This window comes from Stenella coeruleoalba (assembly GCF_951394435.1).
Source record: "Stenella coeruleoalba genome assembly, chromosome: 1".
NCBI classification, from domain to species: domain Eukaryota; kingdom Metazoa; phylum Chordata; class Mammalia; order Artiodactyla; family Delphinidae; genus Stenella; species Stenella coeruleoalba.
Genome location: NC_137169.1, coordinates 61,069,019 through 61,096,265, shown reverse-complemented (window position 1 = coordinate 61,096,265; position 27,247 = coordinate 61,069,019). Strand labels below are relative to the sequence as shown.

The window sequence follows — 27,247 nt, the reverse complement described above, 5'->3', positions numbered from 1 at the left end:
CTTCTTAATATGAGTTATGGCGGATTCAACATCCCAACTGCAAGAAACCTCAATCGCCATTAAGGCCAGAAGGTATCCCTGTATCAATCATACTCGGAATGTCACAGGGTGGTCTGTGATCACTCCCTTTGCCCCTAAAGTTAGTACAATATTTAGCCAGGATCTACTGAATGAGAAGGATAGATGGGATATGGTGAAATGGGCAAATTTATTTATTTGTTTACACTTATTGAAGTTTTAAGAAAATGCCTAAATCATAAGTGCCACAGTTAAATGAATTTTTATAAAATGAATATACCTATGGAACCAAAACCCAGACCATGACAAAGAATATTACCAGAACTCCAAAAAGCTCATGTCCCCTTTCAGTCATTATCTCCTCCCCACTCCCTAGGGTAACCATCATCTTAGATTAGTCTGGCCTGCTTCTGAACTTCATGTAAATGGATCATATAGCATATGCTAGTGTGTAATTGGCTTTTCCAATTCAATATGTGTGTGTGTGTGTGTGTGTGTGTGTGTGTGTGTGTGTGTGTGAGAGAGAGAGAGAGAGAGAGAGTAACAGCCATACTCTTCAATGTAGTTGTGATTTGTTTATTGTCATTGCTGTATACAGAATTTCACTGTGTGAACATATAACAGTTTATTTACCCAGGCTACCATTCGTAAGTAATTAGGAACTTCTAGTTTGGGGCTATTATGAATAGTGCAGCGATGAACATTATTATATACATCTTTAGTGAACATATGTGCATTTCTGTGGGGAACATACTTGGGAGTCGAATCTTATGGTCATAGGGTATGCATATATTCAGACTTAAAAGATTCTGAGAAACATTTTCCAAAGTAAACGATCAACTGACACTTCCACTAGCAGTGTATAAGAATTCTAGTTGTTCGACACCCTCTCTAACACTTGGTATTGTCTAAATTTTTCATTTTAATCATTCTGATGGATGCATAGTGGTAATTTGTATTTCCTTGACTTACAGTGCCAGCCAAAATGGAGTAAGTCCACTACCGCCTATCTTTCCTACTGATTATAACTAAAAGTTCAGGGCAAAATACAAAAAGCAACTACCTGAGGACTCTAAAAAGTAAACAAAAGTAAACAGATTGGGGAGGAGAGTCAAAACTTAGTAAAATGCCCTGTGTGGTTTTTTTTCTACTTTCTCTCACATCTTTGACCTGAGGTCTGGCACCCAGTGAAACTGTGGTTTCACAAAGGAAGCAAAAACAGAAAGAAATCCCATATTTCTAGCCAGATGAATGGGGAAAGGGAGCTTCTGTGGGGGAATACTTGGCTTTTTTCCTCCTTTTTTCCCTCTGGGCATGACCTGAGAGTTAGGGCCTAGGCTTGGACAGCTACAACCCCAAGAAAAACCCTGTCTTTCTAGACAAGGAAACTAGGAACAGGAGCTTCTGCGGTCCAAAGAATTTGGAGGGAATTCATGTTCTGTTTTGTTTTGTTTTGCTCTTTTCTCTCACCTCTTTGCTCCAGTGTGGGCCCTAGTCAGATGCTGCAGCTATGGCACAAAGCTAAAACTCCAAGAGAAACCTCATATTTCTAGCAGGAAAAGGAGACTCTGCAAAACAAAGAATATGAGAGGAATATCAAAAAGGGGTGAGCTGGAGAAGGGAACTCCTTAATTCTATGTATGAATCCACATAAGTGCTCACACCTGAACTGACCATCTGCAGGGCAGACAAAAAGCTGCACAGCAAAAGATATGTTAACTGAACTACAATTTAAATTACTACCCAAGTTCCAAAATATTCCTGAGTGTTCTATGTATAGAACAGACTCAAAGAGCACAATAAAACCTTTGAAAACTGAACTGATATGGAACCAGCACCCACAAGTGAGACTCAACTTGAGATAGGAACCGAACTGAATTGACGGCCTACTAAAACAGAACAAAACAAAAATCAACATTCCCCAAAGACTTTTATCAAGACCCAGAGTCTATGCAACATAAAATCAAAATGTCTTGGAGAAAAATCACAATTACTCGGGAATTCCCTGGCAGTCCAGTGGTTAGGACTCTGCACTTTCACTGCCAAGGGCCTGAGTTCAATCCCTGGCTGGGAAACTAAGATCCCCAAAGATGCGCGGCAGAGGGGCAGGGGATCACAATTTCTCAATATATGAAGAACTGGAAAAATACGGTCAGCTTTTAAGGAAAAATCAACAGCTATCAACTGCTAGATAACCAAGATGTTAGCTACCAACTGCTAGATAACCAAGATGTTACAATTACCAAAGACTTCAAAGCAGTTACAATTAGAGTAGATGAAGACATTGTCTCTAGATATATGCTGTACTCTAGAAAAATTCTTGCATTTTTGTATCCGAATTAATGACAAAACCTGTGAACCAGAAGGGATAAACTGTCACACAAAGTAACATTACCAGTGTAGAGCAGTAAAATTAAGTACAGCTATATACAAATGTATGCAACAACCTAGGATGATTTAAAAGCACATTGCTGAACGAAAAAAAGTTGCAGACGATTACATAACAATAAACTATCCTTGTAAAGCTCAACCGTTTATCAAAGTTAACATACATGTACACAAACTAAATTTTTAAAAGCAAGGGAATAAACCCAAAATACACGAGAGTGCTACCTCTGGAGGAAAGCAAGGGAATGGAATGGGAAAAGACAGGTAATTTTAACAATACTGGCAATATCCTAGTTCCAAAATTGCTGGTTGGTTTCCACGTGTACAATGCTTATCTGGTATACCTATTTACGTACCCCCAAAAAATAAGTGTTTAAACGACATCCAGTGTCCATGGTGACAGAACAGAGTTCTCGAGCCTTTATTAAAATAACTTCTCCAGAAACACGAAGAGCTCATACACCTCACCCTCTTAATGCAGGAAGAGCAACCCGCCTTTGCCAGCAGATCACCGTCACTTCCGCCCCCGCCTCCCTAACTCCGCCCATCTGAGCAGAAGTACTTTCCTTTCGGGTCCTCCCGCCTGTAGGGGGCTCTCCGAGGCTTCTAGTGCCACGGAGGCCTCCTTCCTAGGCTGTCCCGGCGGCGCCTGTTAGTTTAGCTCAGAGAATTTATTTGCATTGTAAGTCTTTCGGCTAGGAAAAAATCTCACAGGCATCTTTTTATGGAAAATAACGTTCAAACTCAATCCAGGCCGAGTGTTCTCACTGTCAAACCCTGTCGCAGTGATGGGAAGGAGTCAGGCAGCGTGGGGACAGCCCCGGAGTGCCCAAAGTCCCCGGCCCGCTTCCTCCTGTGAAGACGCAGCTGCGGGTGGCTGTGGTGGCGGCGTCCAAGATGTCGACCAAGAATTTCCGAGTCAGTGACGGTGACTGGATTTGCCCTGACAAAAAGTGAGTTTATGAAGGGTCCCGAATTGGAGCGGGGTTGATCGGTAGAGGTTTTCTCGAGTCGACTGGGCATCTTCCGTTTTTACGGTCTCTGGTACCACCAGCCGGGTGGAGGCGGTGAATTGCCGGCTCCCGGGCGGGAAGGAGGCTCTTAGTCTCCTCACTATGAGGTCTTTCGGGAGCCTTTGTTTTGAGTATGTTTCCAGCGTCTCCTAGATCATGTCTCTCCAAGTCAGCCCGTCGTTTTCGGGAACGAGATGGCCGCCCTTTTGCCCCACACTCCACCCCCCGCCCCCGACCAAGTTTCAGCGGTAAGGCTATCTCCCTAACCGTGGCCACCTCGGTGTCTGATCTCCTCCACGTGACTTTTCCCTGCAGAACTTGACTCTTGTTCGCGGAAAGCGTTCCTTTCTTGAACTCATGTTTTTGCTGCTCATAATTCACCTTTTTTTTTTTTTTCTCCAATTTAAACTTTCCTTACTGTTGATACTTTTTCCTCCCGAACACTATCCTCTTTTGGTTGGGGACATTCTGATTTTTTTTTTATGACCTTTAATCACCCCACAAAAATTGAACCTTTCGCCTCGTTAGAGCTGAAACACATGAGGCCTGTGTTTTTGCCTGCTCAGCCCTGGAGAATGCCTGCTTCAAAGAAGCACGTGTTTAGTAACTCTGCTGAAACCAGTGTGCGCTATTAAATTATTAGTACTATTTTATTGACGGGTCCTCAAGTAGGTCTGCCTATTTGGAGAGATACGAAAATTACTACGGAAGGTAATTGTCAGAAAAATGGAATGCACAACTCGTTCCAAAAAAAACATTTGATTTCTTGTCTCTAAGCTAGCCACAGATAGCATGTGGAGTTCATGGTAGTAAAGAGTAAAAGCTTTGAAGGAAATAAACCTAGGTTTAATTCCAGTCCTATTGCTTATAGGTCATGGAACTTTAAATAGGTTATTTACCTTTGCTTAAAAAAAAAAAAAAAAAAACCTAGGGTGGAAGAGCTCCTTTACAGTGATATAACATAGACTGTATGTGTAGAGCAATAAAATGTAGCAAATACTGATTGATAGCTGTGGATAGTAGTTTTAAAATCAAATGTCAAAGGAGAATAAGTCCTTATTTCCCCAGCATTTGTCTTCTATTCATATTTTAAGCAGTTTAAGTGAAGCATCATGTTTTTTTACATAAAAAATTGATGGCTCTCGATTGCATAAAGATGAAGATGACTTGAAGGGTCTCAAGTCTAACCATTTTGAATAGAACAAACAAGTGACTTTTGTGTTGTTGGTTACTTGTAGAATAATGTGCTTTTGACAGTGTCATTAATGACAGTATACTCAAATATTTGAGGTAGGTTTTTGTAAGAGTGCATTTCAACTCAGTTACAGATATATGAACAGGGTAACTTCTACAATGTGTATAAATCCAGAAAACATTTTCGGAATATATTTTCAATGCTTATTGGAGTCATAAAGATATTCTTTAGGGGGGAAAAAACAACCTAAAAATTAATTGGAGTGCTTCAGTTTAGTGTCCATTCTGTATTTCACAACTTTATTTCATGCTAGTATAACACCTAAGAAATAATCAGCATTTTAAAATTTAATCTGTACATGTTATTCAGAGCACTTAGCATGCTTTTACTGACATGCAGATGCACTGTGAAGACCATGTTAGTGAACCCAGTAAGTTTTTTGTTTTTGTTCATTAAATATCAGTATAAAGTGATAGGTTACTTGATGTATTGAGATTATTGGTTGTAGTTTTTCAGCCAGGTTTCAGAGGTTGATAAATATCCCCCAAAACTCAGTTTTCTTTTAATCATTGAACCTATTTATATTTTTAGTCAGTACAACCTATCTCCCTTTGTTTTTTACCATCCCACCTCCTATTTCTAACGAGAGTATTTTATTAAGATCTGTGAAGCTGTATCTGACTTAACTCATTTTCTCCCCCTTGGTTCACCCTTAGGATTTTGTATTTCTTATAATTCTTATTGTATAATCTTATTTTCTATACGAAGAATTACTTTAAAGTTTTTTTGAACCGCCGGTGCTTCATCAGTAATTGTTCAAGTGGACTCACATCTCACTTAAGCTTTGTGAGGGGATTTCATTATAATTAACGATATGTGCTAATAGGACACTGAGGCACAGAGATCCTCAGTGACTTACCAGGATCACATAATTGGTAAGTGAAAGATTGGAGTTTCTTATCCTCGACTTGTGACTTCAAATCTTGTATTTTTTCCACCTAAATTGTGAGGGTTGGTTTTTGGGTTTTTTTTTTGTTTACATTGACATTAACATGAAAAGAGATGGTGGTAGAAGTTCTGGACCCAGGTATATAGGGAGGACACATTAAAAAGTTGTGTAATAAGATTTTTTTAATTATATAAGTTTACTAGATGTCTGTATAAATTTTTTTTACTTTATTTTCAGATGTGGAAATGTAAACTTTGCTAGAAGAACTAGCTGTAATAGATGTGGTCGAGGTAAGCATTTAAGGAAGCTTCCTTTAAGACTGTGTATACAGATCATTTCTTTATTTTCCCAGATTCATACTTCATTTTTCTATTCTTCAGAGAAAACAACTGAGGCTAAGATGATGAAAGCTGGAGGCACTGAAATAGGAAAGACACTTGCAGAAAAGAGCCGAGGCTTGTTTAGTGCTAATGACTGGCAGTGTAAAACGTATGTGTTTCAAATTATCGTCCTCACTTTTTCCCATAATAATATATATCTAGCCACTACTTGTTAATATTACCTACTCTTACTAGTCACATTGACAAGCCAAAGTAACCTTTAAATTAAAGGTCTGTTGATTATTATTAAGTATATATCTGACATAGTTTAAAGAACTTTTAAATTCTGTTTTTTAATGGTAATATTAGTTGTTACTAAGATGAATTATGTATACCAGTAAACAGATGCTTAAGGTGAGCTAACATTCAAAAAAAAGAGAGAAGGGTATTTAAAAGCACTAAAACCTATTTCTGTTAAAAAAAATCTCAAAAACTTTTAGCCTGTATCATTAATGTGAAATATACCACAAAATTTATTTTTCCTGTTTGCACAGTAATTTTAGAATCATAAGTTGCATACCGTAGATAATTATTCCTAATTAGGTAGGTTTCTTAATATTTCTGGTTTTCACATGCTGTATTGATTTTTCCAATATCCATCTTTTCTGTTAAGCAGATGAATCAAATACACATGAAAGGAGACTGAATCAGAAGAGGGTCTTACACAAATTTCTGGTCTTACAGATACTAAGTTAGTATTAGATAACTTTCCAGCAAGATTAGTTGCTGAATTTGGGATCCAGTGCTTGAACTGATTCTGCAAAACAAATTTTTTTTAACATTATTTGGAAGGTATAACCTCACTCTTGAGGTGAATTTGGAGACTGGGAAATTAGTAGAACCTTTCGTTTAAAGTGGTATCTTTTCCCCCCTATGATGGCAGACTCTCTATAGATATAATTTGTCATTGATTTCTCATAAAATGACAAAGGCAGTCTTCATGCTGTATAGGTTTTGCTTCTCTGCTTAAGTAGTTCAGTCTGTTGGAACCATACTCTCTCCAGAATACGTACATTGGTACATATTCTTTGTAGCATCCTTAGTACACATTCCTTTATGATAGTTTACTCTACTTTTTATTTTAAAATTTTAAAAATTTACTATTTGTCTTACGTTATAGTCTACTAATTTGATATTTTTCACTTTTAAAGTTGCAGTAATGTTAATTGGGCCAGAAGATCAGAGTGTAACATGTGTAATACTCCAAAGTATGCTAAGCTGGAAGAAAGAACAGGTAATATTCAAACACAGTCCAACTAAATGATTTTAAAAGAACTAAACATTGAAATTAATAATTGTACCACTTCATAAGAGCACAGTAAATGAAGATTGTTTATTCTGCCCTTTTTTTTGTGAGGGGGGGCCGCCACGTTGGGTCTTCGTTGCTGCACGCAGGCTTTCTCTAGTTGCAGCGAGCGGGGTCTACTCTTTGTTGCGGCGCATGGGCTTCTCATTGCGGTGGCTTCTCTTGTTGCAGAGCACAGACTCTAGGCACACGGGCTTCAGTAGTTGCTGAGCATAGGCTCAGTGCTTGCCGCACGCAGGCCCTAGAGTGTGCAAGCTTCAGTAGTTGCAGAGCATGGGCTCAGTAGTTGTGGCTCACGGGCTCTAGAGCGCAGGCTCAGTAGTTGTGGCGCACGGGCTCAGTTGCTCGGCATGTGAGATCTTCCTGGATCAGGGATCAAACCCGTGTCCCCTGCATTGGCAGGCAGATTCTTAACCACTGCGCTAGCAGGGAAGTCCCTGCCCTTTTTTTTTTTACCTTGTTTTTTTTCCCCTCATCCACAAAGTCATCTTTTGTTTGATAATTTCACAATTTACAAAGTACAGCATCAGGAGGCCTTATCCTTACAAGTAGTCAACATTAAGATAGTTTTAGAAATGTTTTATTCCTCACTCTTTCCTCTGCTGGTCTAAATGTTTGTTATTAGTAATGATAGAGTAGTACCATTTTTTTTAATTCATTTGATATCCTAGTATGACAAAAAAGAGCATGGGGCACCATTTAAAGTAATTGTCTAAAGTTTAGGCAATAATTATCAAATTTGGCTATACATTAGAATCATTTGAGAAACTCTAAAAATCCAGATTCCAAAACAGAACTATCAAAGCTCTTTCCGGGTGAGTCCCAAAAATCTTCAGGTGATTCAGATAGTGTTTGGTAATCATTGGCCTAAATAATAACCTATCATCTGTGTGTTGTCAGTAGTGGGGTGAAAATATTTGCTAAATAGAATATAGTTAGTTTTCCCATTATCATCAGTTAGTGCAACCACATTATCAGTGTACTTCACATCTGATTTTATCATTCAGCAACTTGTACAATCAAAGGCTCCATTCTATATATAGTCACCTTGTCAGACCTAGACTTAGTAAACTATTTCCCTGTTTTATTTTCCTCTCTGACTTTAGACAATTCCATGCTCTGTATAGACTAAGACCTTTTAAATAAGAGTCTCCCTTTTTTTCCTTCCCTTACCTCTTTAAGGTTTACATTTTTTCCCCTGTATTTTTAATCTATCCCCCCCACACCCCTCTGGTTGTTTTTTCTGTCTCCTTTTTGGTTTTATTTTCGTGGCCGCAGAATGTTGGGGTTCTTCAAGGTCCAATTCCTGAGGTCTCTTTTTTGCTCTATATTTTCTAGGCATTTTCTTCTAAGCCCTAAGTTTAAGTGAGCATTGGCACACCAATGAGAACCAAATTTATGTCTCTAGCTCAGACTTCTTTGACCTGTATATTCAGCTGCCTATTCAGCATCACCATGTAAATGTCGGACTCATTATATCCAAACTGAATTCATGATTTTCCCCCAGGACATGGCCCTCTTTTAGTGATCTCTTTCTCATGATTAGTACCACCCACCATATGCTTGTTACATAAACCAGAAACTTAGGTGTCCTTCTTAATAACTCCTTCACCTCTCCTGTACCCCCAAAAGTCCTTTCCATCATTACCCTGGGCAGAGATACCACTATATCTTGTTTCTTGGAAAAAGAGCCATCTTGTTGGTGTCTGTACATACTCCCCTCCTGCTCAGTTGCAGCCAGGGTTTTTTTTTTCCAAACTAAAAACTCCATTTGTGTAAAACCGTTTTGATTGCTTTTAGGATAAAGTCCAAAATCTTTTAACAGTTTTAAAAATTGTAATTCCTAAAAGCCTTTTATTTATTCACATTCTCTTTGACCTATTTTGTGACTCCTTTAAAAGTTTCACTAATGCAAGAGCTGTAGTCTAACAACTGAAGTTGTCAAAGTTTGTTTGATAACCTCACTTTCCTTTACTCATTATCTTTTTTCTGTCATTCCGGTGTCTTGACTCTTTCCCATCTCCCCATATATAAGTAGTTGTCTTTTGCTGGTCACTGTTGAAGATGTGAGCTAATACATACTGTTGCTCTCTAGTTTCTCTTTACTATTTGTTCTGTTTACTAATTAATCAAAATACAGAATCATAGAATTTTCAAGTTAGTGTATCAGTTCTTCCTTTGAAGTACATGTTATATTCATCCCCTTTTCTCTCTTCATTTCCATTGTCACAACCCTAATTCAGGCCAGTTTTAAATCTGTGTTTGATCGTTTACTGGTCCTTGCTCATATTTTTCATTTTTTGAGACAAATTTTAAGATATGATTTTTATTTTAACACTTGCTAAAAACATACAGAGGTTCTTGGTAGCTTGTGTCATCTAAATAGTATTATAAAGCCTTTTAAAAAAAACAGCAAAACTCATTCTTTAAATGGTACCAGAATTGTGGCATTTCCTATACTAATATATTGAAGAAGTATTTTTTGGCCATTGGGCATGTGCTGGGGATACTTGAGTGAGCAAAACAGACATGTAAAGGCAAGGATCAATGAAGTCTTCTTTGAGAGAGCAATGTTTAAGCTAAGAAGTGAAAGTAGCAAGTTGAGAGATCACTTGTAAGCAAGAACAAACAGTTTGTGTGAATCAGGCCCTGAGACTTGAAAGAATTTAGCATATTGGATGAATTCCTAGGAGCTCCAGAAATCACTTCAGAAATAGGCAAAGGCCATGTAAATCATGGTAAGGAGTTTTATTTTATTCTAAATATAATGGGAAGTAACTGAAGGATTTTTAGCAGGGAGTGACACGTCTAATTTTCTTTAAACATTACTGGTTTATGGAAAAAGAATTAGGGGGTAGGAGTGGCAAGAGTGGAAGCAAGAAGACCAATTTTTACAATATTCCCTGAAGAGCTTCAAACCAGTAGAATGAAGGAAACACACATAAATAAGCCAGTTATTCCTCTAACTCACTGATCCTGAAGTTTTTTTTATGATAGAGCTATATTTCCCACGTATAGAGAAAGAGTTTGTGAGGTGTATTTGTTGTATGGGTTCAAACAGCATACCTTAATAATCTCTTTATTGTTAGCAGATTGTTTAGGTTCTTTTTTATGGCCTATGTGAGTGAACATGAAAATAGCTTTGTATTTGCTATCAAACTCACTTTAAAGTAATTTTACTTACATACCTATGCAAAATCTACCTATATGAGTTACAGTTCACTTTCTAAATCTTGGTATAATTGATTCTTTAGCTCCCCATATTTGCCATACCATTTTTTAGCTTTAGATTACTGACTAAACAAAGATCTCTACTAAAAGCCTTTTAAATAGGATTTTAATATAGGATTGTTTTAATATGTTTACATTTCCACATATAAACAGTCCAGTTTATCAGGCATTTTTCTGCACTGGCCTTAAAAACAATCATTCTGTTGTATCGTATTTTTTCTTTCTTTTTCTTATGTGAATCATTTTCCATCTAGATCCCGTGAATATTTTTGTCTTAATTTTTCACCAACTTCAAAGTATTTTAAGGTTTAGGCCTTTACTATTAGTCATCTCTTACAATTTGTTTATCAAACAACTCGTACCTTAGTCTCAGGACATACTGATATAATATTAAACATATATGTAGAGACAGGAAGTTGTATTGTTGAATTATAACTTTCTACAGTGTTTATATTCCAGAATTAACTTTGAATTTGAGCTGTTTTGAGGTGAATATATACCCAGTTGTACTTGTTTCTGTTTCTTTATATTTGATACTCTGAAAAACTAGAGCCAAGAGTTTACTAAGGAAAAGTTGTTATTGGTATTTAAGACACTTTTCACTTTTGTATCATATTCATAAAAACAAAAGGAAATTCTTGTGTATTACAGTTGGAGTCTGTTTTGTGTCCAGAACAAGGGTGGAGGAGGAGGAAAAAAGGGATGATATAAAGTGATATCCAAGGATAAACACTGATACATTGCAGTTTTCACTGGTACAAAGTACAGTGAAGAAAGGAAGGATTTTGTATTAATGTGATTTTTTTTTTTTTAAGAAAGTTAATTTTATTACATTATTTTGTTGGGGCAATTACATGCTCTCTACTATTTGTTTGTGGCTCTTTTATGAAATGATGAGAGGGTAAATGATGAGTTTTTTTTTTTTTTTTAATGTCCGTGATTGACAGATTTAAAGTCACAAATCTTGAATTTTTAAAAAATACTTTTTTATCTATAAGTTTATTTAACGTTTTGCTGGTTCATTAAATCCAGGAATCACTCTGTGTGCTGGTACTGTTCTGAAATATGAGGTAGTTAGATTATGTTACTTTTAACCACATCTCCATCTGTCAGTCTAAATTGTAGATATTAGTTGTGACAGCAAACAATAATGGTTTGCTGATCCTGATTGCTTTTTAGTAGCGTATTTTCAGTTGGGAAGTTACTGGCTTCTTCAGAAAACCTGAGTGACTTTTAACTGTATTTAAAACCAATTTGGATGTCCTTTATTGTGTCATTATATTTGTCTATATAATTAAAAATTTTCCAAGCTCTAGCTACATTTTAGCCCAGCAAAATTTCAGTTATCAAAAGATTTCAGACCATTTTCAACTAGTAAACAGTAAAATTTGATAGTTGGTTCTTATTGAACCCACTTCTCCCAGAAGAATTAGGATAAACTACAGAGGAAAGTCCTTTTAAAAGTTGGTTATAGCAGAGGTTTAAGGAGCTGTTTTCCACTCATATTACATGCATTACTAAAATCATATAGGACATTTTGAAATTGAGAAGAGCTGTAAGTGTAGCCACGGGACTTTTCCAGCTATGGTATATAACTTGGAGACTTCTCTATAGTGATTTGGTGGTTTTTTTTTTTTAAACCAGTAATTTATTAAAGGGATAGACAAATGTCTTTGATAAGATTTTCTTTTTTTCTATTGCTTGTAAGTGATTCTGACATGTTTTTGTTACTTTGATGAATTCTTATAACAGCATATGCCCCCCCTTTTTTAGGATATGGTGGTGGTTTTAATGAAAGAGAAAATGTTGAATATATAGAAAGAGAAGAATCTGATGGTGAATATGATGAGGTAAGCTATACATTAGTGTGCAGGTTGAAAGCAGCTTAGAGAAACATGTTAGAAAATACCTTGCAAAAGGAAACTGTTAAATGTATCTCATTTTTGTAAGTACACTTTGAGTCTTTTACAGCAGCTTACCATTTTGTAGGAAATCCTAATGGATTTAAAACATATAACTGACATAAAAATGTATGTTAACCAACATAAAAATGTACATTAACCTAAATATATAAAAGTAATTTGTTTGAAAAAAAGTATTTATATTAACAGTTTCAGCTAACAGAAGTGTTATGAAACTTTTTCTATAGTTTGGACGTAAAAAGAAAAAATACAGAGGGAAGGCAGTTGGTCCTGCATCTATTTTAAAGGAAGTTGAAGATAAAGAATCTGAGGGAGAAGAAGAGGATGAGGATGAAGATCTTTCTAAATATAAATTAGATGAGGTAAATTATTTCCTTATATTTCCCCTTTGTCTTATTCAGGCTATGGGATAACATGTGAATGTCTTTGACAACCTTTGGCCCATGGTGAAGATGCGTTCTCCAATGTAATCATTTGTTTTCACAAAGATTTTGAGCTTCTGCTCTGCCAAGCATTATTCTGACTCCGGAGATACAAAGTGACTGAGACACAACCACCCTTCTCTTAAGGGAACTTAAATTCCAGAGGGGGAAAGGCATAAATGAAAGATAATTTAAATAGCAATACTGTGGTGTAGACACATGTTGTGATAGCAGAGCATTAGAAGAGCTACTTTGTTTTTAGTGGTTGGGGGATTTCTGAGGCAGTGGAATGTGAGCTGAAATTTGAGTGACAGAATGATATGAAGGAGCCTGCTGTAAGAGCTGGGGTCGGAGCACTTTTAAGGCAGGGAGGACAGCAAATAAAGTTTCCCCTAGCAGGAAACAAGCCAGCACCATCCAAAAAATCATACATAGGCTAGTGTGGTTAGAGCAGAGGGAAGAATGTAATGGGGGGGTCAGCAGCCACATTAGGTCTGGTGATGTTTTTTCTGTGGGGCCTGAGTGTAAAATGTTATGGATGAATAGATCCAGATTAAGGGTACTTTGGGGACTGAGCATTAGGATGCCCTTGAATGCAGCTGAACAAATCAATGCAAAACAAGTTTTAAAAACAAACAAATAAGGTATATTTATCTGATCTGTGTTTTAGAGTGATGACTGTCAACATATTGAGATACTTGGGAGGCAGAATGGATTCGCGGTTAGGGAGACTACCTAAAAGGTTATGGTAGTATACTAAAGAATGAAGTTCTGAACTAAGACTGAGGGAGCTGGATTCAAGAACTTTTAAGGGAGTAAAACTGAAAATTCTTGACAGCTCATTTGGAAATACATTGTGATGAAAAAGAAAATAAGTATGACTTCTACATTTACTTCTTTAACTGTCTGAGACAGTCATTAAGTCTCTTTAGCTGAGGTGAGGAATGTAGTAGTCAGATTTCAGGACTGAGAATGAATTTGCTGAGGTGTTAGCTATATAATAAATCCATATGGAGATGTCCAGTACATAGAACTATCCATCATTCCTAGATAGCATGGATATCTAAATGTCTAAATATAATTGACTCTGAGTTTTCGTTAGGATGAGGATGAAGATGATGCTGATCTCTCAAAGTATAATCTTGATGCCAGTGAAGAAGAAGATAGTAATAAAAAGAAATCTAATAGACGAAGTCGCTCAAAGTCTCGGTCTTCACATTCACGATCTTCATCACGCTCATCCTCCCCCTCCAGTTCAAGGTCTAGGTCCAGGTAAACGGGTACAGGTCAAGGGTAACACCAGTCAAAATGTCAGTATCTAACTTCTTTACTTATAAATTTTGTTTTTCTTGACTAAATAAGCTTTCCTTTTATTTCAGAGTTTTCATTCAAGTCATCTTTTATAAGATAATTTTTTCTGTCTTAGTGCCATGAAGTTATTGTCCAGTATTTTCAGAAATACAAAATTTTAATATGAAACTTCCTTAGTTCCATTTTAACACCATGCCTTTTATTAAAATAGACTTTAAAAATTCAATTAAATCATTATATATAGTGATACTGAGTTATCTAAGGAGATGGTTTACATTTAGAAATTTTAACGTAAATAAAGTGAAGATTTACATTTCCACTGATGATTTTAAACACTAGTACAAAAATTTTCTAGGCATTTAAGTTGTTGCTTACTATTACTACACAGTGTTTTATTTGGTATATGTGTTCTGAATAAAGAAGCAAATTCATCTGTATTCTATTATCTTAATGCTTATACTTTAGAGCTGTCCAGGAATAAATCAGAAGATTTAATTTGTGTTGTACTTGAATATTATTTTGTTAGTAATGTAAAGTTTTAATTGAAAAGTCCCTCATTGTGCAGTCGACAATAAAAATGAAGTTTTGGTTGAGAAAAAGCAATACCTTATGTAAGCAATCTTCCCTTGAAGAACTATTTAGTTGAGTGAAACTATGTGCAATGAATTTTAACTGTATTGGGGAATAAAATATTAGCTAATTGAGTAATTAATAATTAGATAATTGTTAATTGAGTACTGTAAAGCCTGAAAATTTAAAAGAGTGATTATAAAGATAATTTTAAGGTAAAAATTATTGTTTTTCTGCAGATTATTATTTTCAGGGACAAATTAAGTATATAAATTAAATGAAATTTATTTCATTTCTTGACTTTTTAAATTCAAATGGACCATATCTCCCCTATGTCATTTTTCAGTAATATAATTACGTAAAACAGTGACAGGATTGTCAATGTAGTTTCTCTTTAATTCTCTAACCTTTGAGTAGACAGAAAAACCTGTGGATTTAAAAATGTACACATATCAACATTTAAGCTTTATGCTAGATAGTGACTAAGAAAATAGAAGGATTTTTAAATTGGAAAAGGGAAATTGATGGAAATATTTCACAGAAGTTAAATGTAAACTGCAACATCCAGTATTTCTGGATGTGTAAGTCCCGGGATACTTCTAAATATGTGTGAACATATAAAGTATTCAGTGTTAATAAAGTGATAATGCTGGACGTTTTTATTTGTACAATCTCGAATGATTTTTAGAGAAGTTTTGTCAAACTTGGAAAGTAATAGTTGATTATTTTCAAAAATTATTACCTTAAGTTTAGACATAAGTATTAATACAGAATAAAAGTTTAAAATAAACCTTAAAATACTGTATTTTGAAAATATATGTCCCAAATAGTATTCTTACTATATGAAAATGAATTCTAATACATATTTTTCTTTCAGTGTTCGTATCACAAAGCTTAATTAAATGGTCCTGGAAAAAAAAAATCCTTCCATGTTGTTCCAGGTCCCGTTCAAGAAGTTCTTCCAGTTCGCAGTCAAGATCTCGTTCCAGTTCCAGAGAACGTTCGAGATCTCGTGGGTCGAAATCAAGGTGAATGAGGTAGCTTCTCTCTGTAAAGCAGAGAGAAAAAATATTTAAAGGCTGCAGAAGGCGTTGCTTTTTTTCCTCTTATTTTGCTTCTACTTGTCAATTTTATTTTAGCATTAGAAAACTAATGCACTTGCCTCAGCTTAATTTTCTCACCGTGAGACGTTTCCATTGCCAGCAGTGTGCCAAGACATTCCCATGATTGAATTAACATGGTTATTTTGCATTATGCAAGGTTTGCTATTTTTGTGCTAAACTGTGATGAAGTAGGAAGATGGAGCCAAGTTTTATCACCAAATGTCTGTTCATTAAAGTTATTTTGCAGTGGTAGTTAAAATAAATTGAGATATGCAAATAAAAAGTTTACTCCATATTTTAAAAGGAAGAAAAAGAACTGCCTCAAAACAAATTTTGTTTTGCATGGCAATTGTTTAAATATTTATAGAAACAATTTTTTCATTTATATTAGATGAAGTTTCTGGAGGGTTTTATTTTCATTTATCTGTAATATAACACAGAATATTGTACACAGTATGTATAGTATGTAAGAAATATAGACACTTCTTAAATTCCACAAATTAAATCAAGAAGTTTGGTTGGTTAGTCTAAGTAGGATGTGATCTTAAAGTAAGCATTCTTGTTAACTTCAGGTTGCATTTAGTTAGACCTGCAGAGGGAAAAAAATTTGTAGAGAAGCAAGTGAGAAGCTAGTTTTTAGTCTCTTGAAGTTTTTTCTAGTCTTGGTCAAAATATACTGCCTTTCTTTTTAATTTAATTTGTTTATCTATTAAAGGCAGCTAACATGAATAAGAGAACAACGAAAATTCCACTTGTGTGGAAAACACTGAAGTGTAGTGGTAGCTATTTTGGTAAAAATAATTGTTTAATAGCTTATTTTAGAGCCAATCTGTAGCATTAGAGGGCAACTGTAATTTGAGAACATTAAGGAGAAAAGAATGATATGCACACTTGTATTAAGCCAATACAAAATAGAGAGTAAGTGAGATTATTGTTATTATTATGTATTATCAATGTTTCATTTCTTTTATTTGAGTGCTTCTTAGGTGAAGATCCTTAAGTCCTAGTTCCCTTTGGGAAGCACTTTAATTAAGGTTTACAGAACAGCCTTCATAATTCTTTTCAAACATTTTTTTCATTGCTTATAACTTTCCAAAGAATTCTCCTTTTGGGCTTTCTGATTTTATTTTAAGCCCAAAGGTGAATTTTTTGGGAAGTTTGAGCTAAATTACTTCAACCAAAAAATGTAAATGAAGAAAAAAATTGTATTTAAACATTTGTGCATTTACCTCTGCCTGAAACATGTGAATGTCAACACTTCATACTTCATGGATAGTAATCCTTCATAAAAATAAATATTGTTAATATAAATCAAGTTTTAAAGTTATTCATTTTATTTTCCTTTGAATACTTAGCAATTTAATAGCTACTGTTCTTTGTCATTTTGTTCCCCTATCCCTGCTTTTTCTACAGCAGCTTAACTAATAAGTTGCATAATTCCACAGCAAATTGTTATGCTTACTTTCCTCAGGAAGTTGTATGATACATATTTTTTCCCCAAATGGAAGGATGTAGTTTCTAGACATAAAGTCATGCAAATGCCCACCTGTTAGCTTTGCTATTTATGTATACTTTAAAATGAAAGCCTTAAATTTTAAAAGAAGTATTTAATTCTACTTTAATACATTAAGCTGGTTTTTAATTGTAAGTAATGAGCACTTATCTTAGAATTTTTTAAAGTGATGAAATTAAAGTAAATTGTTTAAGTAGAATTATTTCATGGTTGAACCAGAGGTCTTCTGTTGAGTAAGCAGTAAGTATTCTTCCTTATAAAATTTTTATAGTTATAAATTCTGTTTGTTTATTTTTGGAGCTATTAACTAAACCGTCTGCCTGACTTCTTCTTTTAATGAAATGTTTGATTTGTTTCTCAATCAATGAAGATCCAGCTCCAGGTCCCACAGGGGCTCTTCTTCCCCACGAAAAAGATCTTACTCAAGTTCATCATCTTCTCCTGAGAGGAACAGAAAGAGAAGTCGTTCTAGATCTTCTTCATCTGGTGATCGCAAAAAAAGACGAACAAGATCACGGTCACCTGAAAGGTTTGGGTTTCTGTAGAAATAAGAATGGGTGTTCTTAAGTGTGTTTAATAGAGTAACTGAACTTCTCAGTCAAGGATTAGATTTTCGTTATCTCCTTCGTTCCCACTTCAAATTATTCTTTTCAACTTTGGACTTCAAAAAACAGATAATTACTTTGTTTATCCTTTGTTCTTTGATCAGGTTGTTTAGAAAAGATCAAACCACTCTCTTCCACTATTTGATCATTTTGTTTAAATTTTTATTTTCATATATAATTATTATAGCCAACTCTCGGTTATTTCTGTCTCTTCAGATTTTAATTCAGAAGCTGTGTGTTGACGTAATTTAGAGGTTGATTTTTATCGGTATTAGTTTATGCTCTTGATTTTACATTAAATATTAGAAACCGTAGGATTCTAGGGCATCTAATAAAAAAATTAACTATTACAGATCATTGGAAATCTGTCCTAATTTAAATATGTATCAATGCATTTCCACAACAAATTATTGTTTCATGCCCTTTATAAGGAAATTGTTCTTGTAGCTAATACATTTTTCATCTTTCAGTCCAAATCCTTTTTTTTTTGTAGAGAAAGACCTTTACTAGATTACTTTATCTGTGTTGACATTTTTAAAAGTGGGAAAGTGTGTCATCTGTCAGCCTTTTCTGCAGCAGGCTAATTATTCGGATTTATTATTTTTCTCTTGGTTCTCAATGTCTACATAGTCATTTTAATGGCTTCCTTAATAATCTTTACAAATTTTTATATCCTTTCAGCTTGTGAAAGTAAGGATTAGATAAAATCTGATTTTTGCTGTGTTCAGTGCTAGGATTACCTCTCCTTGTACATAATGACTGGTTTTGCATCTTCCCATTTTGGAGTTTAGATGTTAAGGTTACACACAAGTAGTCTCATTTCTGTGCATTTGTTCCTTTGTAAGAAAATTACTCCATACTTCAATGAAACTCATTCTGTTGCTTTTTTTCCACGTCTGCAAATTTTTATCTTAGCCACATATAATCCCCCTAGTTTGTTGTCATCTAAACTTAATGAACATGTTCTCTATTCCATAAGCCAGGTGATTGGTGAAAACACTAAACAACCCTGAGCCCAGGGCCAACCCCTCGGAACACCACTACTTTACCCAGGTTGATATATTGCCTTATTCATATTAGCTGCATGAATATAATCCTGTAACTAATTGTACAATCATCTTGTGTGACCTAGATTTCCAAAACATAATTATTTATGGATATATATTTGCATACACAGAAGCCTTGCTATATCTATTTTACATATAGACTTACCACATTATATACAGTGTATCACAGAGAACGATTAAGTCACGCTGCCATCACCAAGTTTATATGTCTTTGTTGTATTAATCTGTAGTTTTATACAATTTTGCAAGGCTTTCTTTCATTACCTTAAATAATTGAGAGGTGGCTATATCGAGAGATTTTTAAATTATGATTGCACTGCTACTGGGCTCATATCCAAGGTCTAAGTACTAGTTAATTTTATATGTATAAGTTTATATCTCAGATTTTAATTATTCCTCTTACCAGTGTAATGAGGTTTAATTTTTCATATTCTCAAAGTTTTACAAATGCTGATATTCAGCTCCAGCTTACCAGATTACCTGCTTTCTCCATTATGTCTTACAGGCACCACAGGTCACCTTCTGGATCATCCCATTCTGGTTCCCGTTCAAGTTCAAAAAAGAAATAATGAATTAAAATTTACATCTTAAAAAAAAAAAAAAGTACAGTGCATGAAGCATATTTTTTAAGAAGTTGGTGTCTTACTTGGTCAGAAGTGCTAAATCTGCTAGTAGAGGTGCATGCCTTTCATTGCTTTTCAGAACAATACAGCTGTGTTTATTTGTGAAATTAAAAGTAAATGGTATTTTAAGCCATAATGTCCCAAAATAGATGCTTTGTTTATCATTCGTTATTTACAACCATTTGCTTCATTTAAAACCATCTCAGCTATAACAAAGTACTTTGTTTTTTAATTTGAACTCTTGTTTTTCTCATCTCCAAATATGAGCATTACCTAGGCTTGTCTGGACTTTGGGCATGGAAGCAAGACTGTGGTAAAGTAGTTGGAAACAATCTGTTTATGTTAATCCGGGAAAAAGAGTCAACCTGTTTATGTTAACCTATGTCGAAGTGATTCTTATTAACTAGTTGTAAAACAGTCAACTGGAAATTTCTTTATTTTAAAATTCCCTATTTTAAGGGTGCCTTAGAATCGTTGTTTCTCTTTTATCCAGTTTTACTTTTTGCACCACCAAGTTTAATACAGAAAAGTTTTGTGAATTGGAGAGGAGAAAGGTGTTTATTTCTCCTTTCCTGACACGTAATTTGGAGCAAGAATGCCAAACAGTTCATCTCTACTAATATGGTTGATGAGAAAAACATCTTACTTTAAAATGTTTAATATTTTTAGGAGCTTTGTGTGATATCCTTTAAAAATCTAGTTATCACATTATAGGGTAGACAGTTAAATCATAGTTAATGAGGGACAAATTGAAGAAAGTTTTTGAAGTATATTTCTCTTTGGGTGAAAGACCAACAGACATTGTGAATTTAAGTGAACATTTGCTTTGAGATGTTTAATTTTAAACACATTGCATAAAATTTTCTTCTGAGTTAAAGATGAATGCTTATTTCCTCATGACATAAGCAGAAATAATTGTTCCTATTCACTTGAAATTACTTATGGCTTAAAATACTTTCAAGGTTTATTTCTCAAAATTAAAATCTGGTCATTTGAGCTCTGTTCTGTCTTCTGGTTTTAAAAATGGTTTCTCTTAACAGTATCTTCAGTGACAATGCAAGGTAAGTATATTAAGGGAAGTTGACAATTGTGCTTGGGAACTTTTTGTCATGGGGATCAGTATCCACATTTTTTGTTTTGGGTAGGGGGTTTGTTTGTGTTTCCATAATATTAATGTCTACTGCAACTAAAAATTAAAATGTTTTAAGGTACTTAGTAGACAGAGCAAAATGATATTTGTTTTTTTATTTTGAAACGAGTGATTTTTCTCTTCAACTCATCTAAAGATGAAAGCGAAATAGCTTAAGTAGAAATATTTTGATAATATTTTTACAATGAACTTCCCCTGCTTTTTTTATGTCTTAAAATTTTCTTTGCTACATTTACTGTAGGTTGCACAAGAACTTTACTCTCTTGTAATTGTGCCTCAGACTTCTTGAAAGTCCACCTTCTAAATTGCCCATATGATCTTCTAGATTCTACATGTTATCGTTGGTTTATTCTTGTGCTTTCTGTATTTAAAACTTTGGCTGTACTAATAAGTAAATGCAAGGTTATAAATTTAGCTAATAGTAGTTTACAGACAATTCAAATGATTATGATTTTATTTGGTTTAACTAAGCTGTACTAGTTCATTTCGTAAGGAAATGATGCTGTAGACAAATGTAAATAAAGCTTGTGAGTCGAGCATCAAGTGGTGTTTGTTAGAAATAAATTAGAATTTTTAAGCTCTGATTTAATGTTCATTTTTAAGCTATTTACAGTCTGGTTTGTTTTTTGATTGTGCATCTTAAACTCCCTATATTCACTTACCCTTTATGTAAGGTCACCTTATTTTTATATATGAATGCTTGGTTTAAAACATTCCAAAGCCATGATCACTATAACCTTGGGCACTGAACAATTTTTGTGACTTTTTTAAACAGAAGAGTACCCAAATTAGTTGAATATTTTATACCAGAACATAACCTTATTCCATGTGGCAAAAAACATGGCATAGTGTGCTTCCATTAAAACTGTCACTTTATAGCACTCAACAAGTATCCCTTTTAACTGCCAAGGGTTCTTAAATTTCCATGTAGAATCCTTCATCTAAACAACATTGAATGGTTGGTATCTGATAACAAATGTTCAAGTTCAGAGCAAGCTCTAAGCATAAGACCATCTCTAGGCATACTTACCAAGGTAAAACTAATCTTTGATTTTTTTTTTTTTTTTTTTCTCATGTCTTCTTGATATTTGGCATCCACAGCTAGTGTTGTAGATGCTGGTGAGAAGGTAGGGAATTTCTCCCTTCTGCCCCACCTAACAATTTTGACATAATCGTTAGTTGTTTTGTTTTGTTTTTTAATAGAAATAGCATTATAGCTTTCCTGAACTGGAAATAGTTTTATTTCTGGAAAACAGTGGAGAGTTTTAATTTAAAGACAATTTAAGGTATATAATAGTGATTTGCAGGCTAATTCTTCCTGTCACCTTTATACACTATAGTATATCATCCCCTGTTTTACAAAAAGGAAGATTACAGTTTAAGGAAATTAAAAACTTGCCCAAGGGAGCCATAGGAGTAGCATAATGGGGATTCAACCCCAAGTCTGATGGCAGATTTCAGTATTACCTCTAGTAACAACCAAATAGCATGTTTGAGAAGATAAATGTTAAGCCAAAATGGTCAGATGTTTTTTAATCTGATTTAGTAAGAAGGTGTTAATTTCAGTCATTTATAGGTAGGTAGATTGGTAGACAGGCATACTATTTTGAAATATCTTTAAATATACAGGAAAGTTGCAAAGGTTGTATGGAGAGTTCCCATATACTCCCACCGAGTTTCCACCATGGTTAGCGTATTACCCTGTGATTTTTGTCAAAACTAAGAAACCAACATTCATGTATTACTGTTACTTACAATCCAGATTTTGTTTGAATATCAGCATTTTTCTATTACTCTAATCCAGGATACCATATTACACTTTTTTGTCACGTTTCTCCAGTCTCCTCTGGTCTGACAGTTTTTCATTCTTTCCTTGCTTTTGATGACTTTGACAGTGATGAGGAGTACTGGCTGGGTATACTTTAGAATGTCCCTCATTCTGAGTTTGTCTGGTTTTTCTTGTGATTAGACTGGAGTTGTTGGTTTTTAAAGCAAATACCACAGAGGAAAAGTGCCCTTCTCACTACATCATGTCAGGGATACATGATATTCATATGACATCACCGGGGATGTTAACCTTCATCACTTGATTAAGGTAGGAATTGCCTGAAATCACCGTTGTAGTTCATTTTTTTCCCTTAATTTATTCCATTCTTTGGAAGCAAGTTACTAAGTATAGCCCACCTTCAGAGTAGGGATAGGGAGAATTCAACTCTACCTCCTGTGGGGGAAGGCTGTCTACTCATATTTGTAATTCCTCTGTTACAAAGATTTGTCTCCTATTTATTTACATCTGTATGGACTTCCACATATTTATCCTTTAAGTGAAAGTTCAATGCTATGTTGTTTTATTGCTCAAACTGTTCCCAGCTTTGGCCGTTGAGAGTCCTTTGACATGCCTCCATTCTCCAATAGAATGGAAGGAAGAAAAGGAAGAATTGTTGAAGAGGGAGGTTTATCATCAAGTAGGTGAGGGAATAGAATCTAGACCTGTGGTGGTGGTAGTAATGATAGCTTTGACCTTATAGTATCAGGAAGGATGAATCCAGGTAGCATTAGAGCCAAGTTTATAGTCACTGAGAGTGACCAGTAAACACAGTTGTTTTTATTTCCCCAGCCACATTGAACCACATGGATACTTACAGGAGGGTAGAGGGTGTTGAAGCATTGCACACAGATAAAAGATGAACGTGTGATAACTCATAGTTCCCAAATGCCTGTATTTAGCAAAATAAAAGGTACTAGCATAAGAAAAATATTTACAATAACTGGTAAATTCCTAAATACATAAATGAATGATTAAAGTGTATCTAAGATGAAGAATGCTATACAGCATTATCCAAGAGAATAAGAAGACCTGGGGTTTGAAGCTAAAATAAATATATGACAACCCCTTGTGGGGGAGTGCTCTTATAAAAATACTTCATGGTAGAAATGAAGTCTGCTAAAGTGGGAAAAAAAATCAGTCTTGTCTGAATGAAGAGGCAAACTCTTAAGGAATTGACTTGAGCAGTCTTGAAGGACAAGTTTATTGATGAATAAGGTGAGCTTTAATTTCTTTGACTCCCCTGGAGTCAAAGAACCAGATTTGAATTTTTACATCATGGTACCTGTATGACCTTGGACATCGTTATGCCTTGCACACAAGTATACAGCAAATATTGGCTATTAATTTCACTCCCTACTTAATGTTTTCAGTTATTTCATATATACTAATACTCAAATGTTTATTTCCTACTTACTCCTTTCTACAGCACCAGATCCATTTCTCTCACTGCCTACTGTGTATCTCCTTTTAAATATCAAACAATTCCACCATACCTAAATTCTCCCCATGCAATCTCTCCATCAAAACTAGTATATTTCACATCGATAAACACCATTATCAGTGACTTTGGGGATCCTCTTAGATTTCTCTTTTGCCTCCCAACTCCATACCAAATAAATCTGAGTTACCCCAGAATCGATAGTTCTTAACCCTCAAGCCTGCACTGCTCCATTACTACTATCACTGCTTTGGTTTATGGGCTAAGATAACTACAGTTGCCTCCTAAATGGTCATTTGGCCTCCAGTCCTGTCTGGCATATATAGTAGGTTTTCCACAGTATTTGCTAAATGCTATTTAACCAAGCAGTGATCCTTTCATTACTCATACCAGAGTGGTCTTATTAACAAGCAGTTTCTGTTCATGTAATTTCCTTGCTTAACATCTTTCCTATGGGTTTCAGGATTAAACTGAAATCCTTTGTGTCACCGTCCCTTCCCCCAGCCCTGTCAATTCCAGCAAGCTTGGGCACATAGCCTATATAGCTAGCCACATGAGCCATGCTGAACTACTTGTGATAGATTTTCATCCACGTACAGGCTTCCTATGCCTGAAATGCCCTGCACACTCCTCATTACCATCCCTTTTTCACTTGGCCTTCATGACAATTCAGAACACTAGGATGCCGTCCCTGGTTCCTGAGTTTCCATAGGAATTAGGTGAATTTCTTGAAAGGCCTTACCCAGTATTTCTGGCCCTTTCAGTGTTCTCTCACAGCAAGCACTTGGTGTTTGGCAAGGGTGTCAATATCTGTCATGTTTCTTACAAGGTTTTAGTAATTTGTTTTCATCCAATGCTACTAATGAATGCTTATTCTTTACTGGAAAACATTTGATTGCAGGAGTTTTTTCCTGAAGTTGTATCATGACAGCCAGTTACCAAACAGGTCTCAATTTTTTTTTTCTATTAAAGTTTAATAGGTCCATTTCTTCACAAGCTGATAAGGTTTGAATTTACTTATCCAGCTATGCTTCAGTGTAGTATAGAATCTAGAAATTGCATGTAAACACTGTTCATTGTCCTCAATGTTCTATTTAAAGTATGCCAACTTACGTTTATTGTAAACAGCTTAGGTAAGGTTGGAAACAAAGCCTCACTGGTATACATTTTGAAATCTGTTTTAGTTTCTTTTTATATCACCAAGGACAGAAGCACTAAAAATTTTTCTGGAAGTAAGATTTTTTTTGTCAATTATTGGTTTTTTCCTAACATGTCTCTGCAAAAATACTAACCTAAGCAACTTTGCTTATGAATTGGTAAATTGAGTTCCTTTAGAATGTATGACTCTTGAACTAAGTGCATTGGGGTGCGTCATATGCAAAATAAGCAGTGAATTTAAAAATTAGCCTTAGTGTTCTGGTGTAGGACCAGATAATAGAGGTCAAAATGGTTTAGTGTGTATTAAAATAATGTCATAAATGTACTTGGGTATTTAGAACAGTAAACGTATTACGTACTACTTATAACCATGTTTAATAAGTATGGCTTTAAGGCCTTAAAAACTTTTAGTAGAAGAAAATAGTGTAAAATATTATTCATTGATAACTACACCAGTGAAGTTCAATTTACTGGCAAAAATGATTTGGACATTTATTATTAGAAAAGTAAATTATGAGTTATTTGCTCATTAGTGAAATGAAAACCTGAAAATCAAAAATGGAAGTGGTTTGGATGAAACGAGTGTGACAAATTAGTCTTTAATTATATTAATCCTCTTAGTGACATTATTATCTCTGTATACAATCTACCTGTTGACTTCAAGCCTGCTGAAAATGTTGCCTTTTCAATGATTAGATACTTCACATCAGAATTCTGAGCAGGAGGATAAATCATCTGCATTCTTGTAATTTGGAATCTGCGGCTATTAGAGCTTAAGAATTTTAATGTGATTCTAGTGACCATGATCAGAGAAAATGAAATATTTGCAACTCTGTAAATGGTGTGGTTGGAATCACAAAATTGCGTTGCCCTATATTACACTGTTCTTAATACATTGGAATCACCAAAAAGGAAAGGTCAAAAAGTGTTTAGTTCATTTTCTACCAGAAATGAAGACCACATAAGTACTTCTCAGGCTACGTATTCAGTGCTGCAGTACCTGTAGTACTAAAACCCTACAATGGAAAAAATGCTGAGAGAAGATTGGGACGTTTCACTTGCAGTAGTTATGTTTTAATATTTTCCCCAAATTAATAAATGAGTTTAAATCCTTTCAATTAAGTTAAATCCTTGAGTTTAAATGCTTCTCACAAAGCATTCCATATCAAGGTCTAAGCATAGACATGAAGAAAATTAGAGCAGAACTATTCATAATCAAATTGTTCAAAGCCTGTGATAAAGATGAAAAGCAGCCAGAGAAAAAGATGTTTATACAGAAATGGTAAGAATGACAACCAACATTGTCAGAGCAATGCAAACCAGATCGTGCAATTATCAGCCTATTCTATATTTACTCCTTCAAGAATATAAAAACACAAACTTTTCAGCTACTCAAAAGCTTTATCTCTAATACAAAGTATTGAGATTCTTTTGGCAGAAGAAAACTGGTATCAGATGGGAATTGGGTCTACACAAATAGCACAGAAAGTGCTATGTGGCTAAATATAGTTATGGGGTTTTTTCCCACTTACTATTTAAGTCTCTTTAAAAGGTAATTGTTTAAAGCAAATACACTGTGAGACTTCTATGTACGAGTAAAATATACAGCAAAAATTGCTCGCAGGTCCAGAGGGGAGAAATGGAAGTGAGCTATTGTAAGGTTATATACAAAGTTGCAGACATCTTGAAGGTAGTCTGGTTAAGAGAGATGCTATAAAAGCAACCACTGAACATAACGAAGAGTTATACATAATACACTTATAAAGGAAGGAAAAAGTGGAATCACAAATACTCAATGCAAAAGGAGGTAGAAAACAAATAGGCTTGTAGGTTTAAACCCAACCACATCAATGATTGCATTAAATATAAATGATCAAACACCCTCAATTATAAAGTATTGATTGTCAAACTGGATAAATGAAGCAAGACCTACATGATCTTACAAGAAACCCACTGTAAACAAAGACAAATAGGTTAAAAGTGGAAGGGTGGAAAATACTATAATTCTACTAAAAACTGAGAGCAAAGAATAGAGGTAAAGAATGTCACGTCATATT

The 27,247-nt window shown here is 34.9% G+C and overlaps 1 protein-coding gene across 4 annotated transcripts; it reads left to right on the top strand.

Annotated features, from left to right (window-relative positions):
- Window positions 1-3,074: 3,074 nt before the first annotated feature.
- ZRANB2 (zinc finger RANBP2-type containing 2) lies at window positions 3,075-21,343 on the top strand. 4 transcript variants are annotated; one of them, XM_079904152.1, is made up of 10 exons: window positions 3,075-3,359; window positions 5,801-5,853; window positions 5,944-6,052; window positions 7,095-7,177; window positions 12,254-12,330; window positions 12,630-12,764; window positions 13,927-14,096; window positions 15,647-15,733; window positions 17,692-17,850; window positions 19,499-21,343. In XM_079904152.1, the coding sequence occupies exons 1-10, from the start codon at window positions 3,304-3,306 to the stop codon at window positions 19,560-19,562; spliced, it is 993 nt and encodes a 330-aa protein (XP_079760278.1). In that variant the 5' UTR covers window positions 3,075-3,303; the 3' UTR covers window positions 19,563-21,343. The 4 variants fall into 4 exon arrangements, 2 of the variants coding, with proteins under 2 accessions (XP_079760278.1, XP_079760277.1); XM_079904151.1 differs by lacking the exons at window positions 5,944-6,052; window positions 7,095-7,177 and having other exon boundaries at window positions 3,083-3,359; XR_013825006.1 differs by lacking the exons at window positions 3,075-3,359; window positions 5,801-5,853; window positions 5,944-6,052; ... (2 more) ...; window positions 12,630-12,764; window positions 13,927-14,096 and adding an exon at window positions 18,906-18,979 and having other exon boundaries at window positions 14,111-17,850.
- The last annotated feature ends 5,904 nt before the right edge of the window (window positions 21,344-27,247 follow it).

Bases quoted from the DNA above. Each gene is read 5' to 3' on its own strand.
- ZRANB2 (XM_079904152.1), top strand. From the start codon at position 3,304: ATGTCGACCAAGAATTTCCGAGTCAGTGACGGTGACTGGATTTGCCCT. The intron at 6,053-7,094 runs GTATGTGTTTCA...TCACTTTTAAAG, and splicing joins AATGACTGGCAGTGTAAAAC to TTGCAGTAATGTTAATTGGG. The intron at 7,178-12,253 runs GTAATATTCAAA...CCCCTTTTTTAG, and splicing joins TAAGCTGGAAGAAAGAACAG to GATATGGTGGTGGTTTTAAT.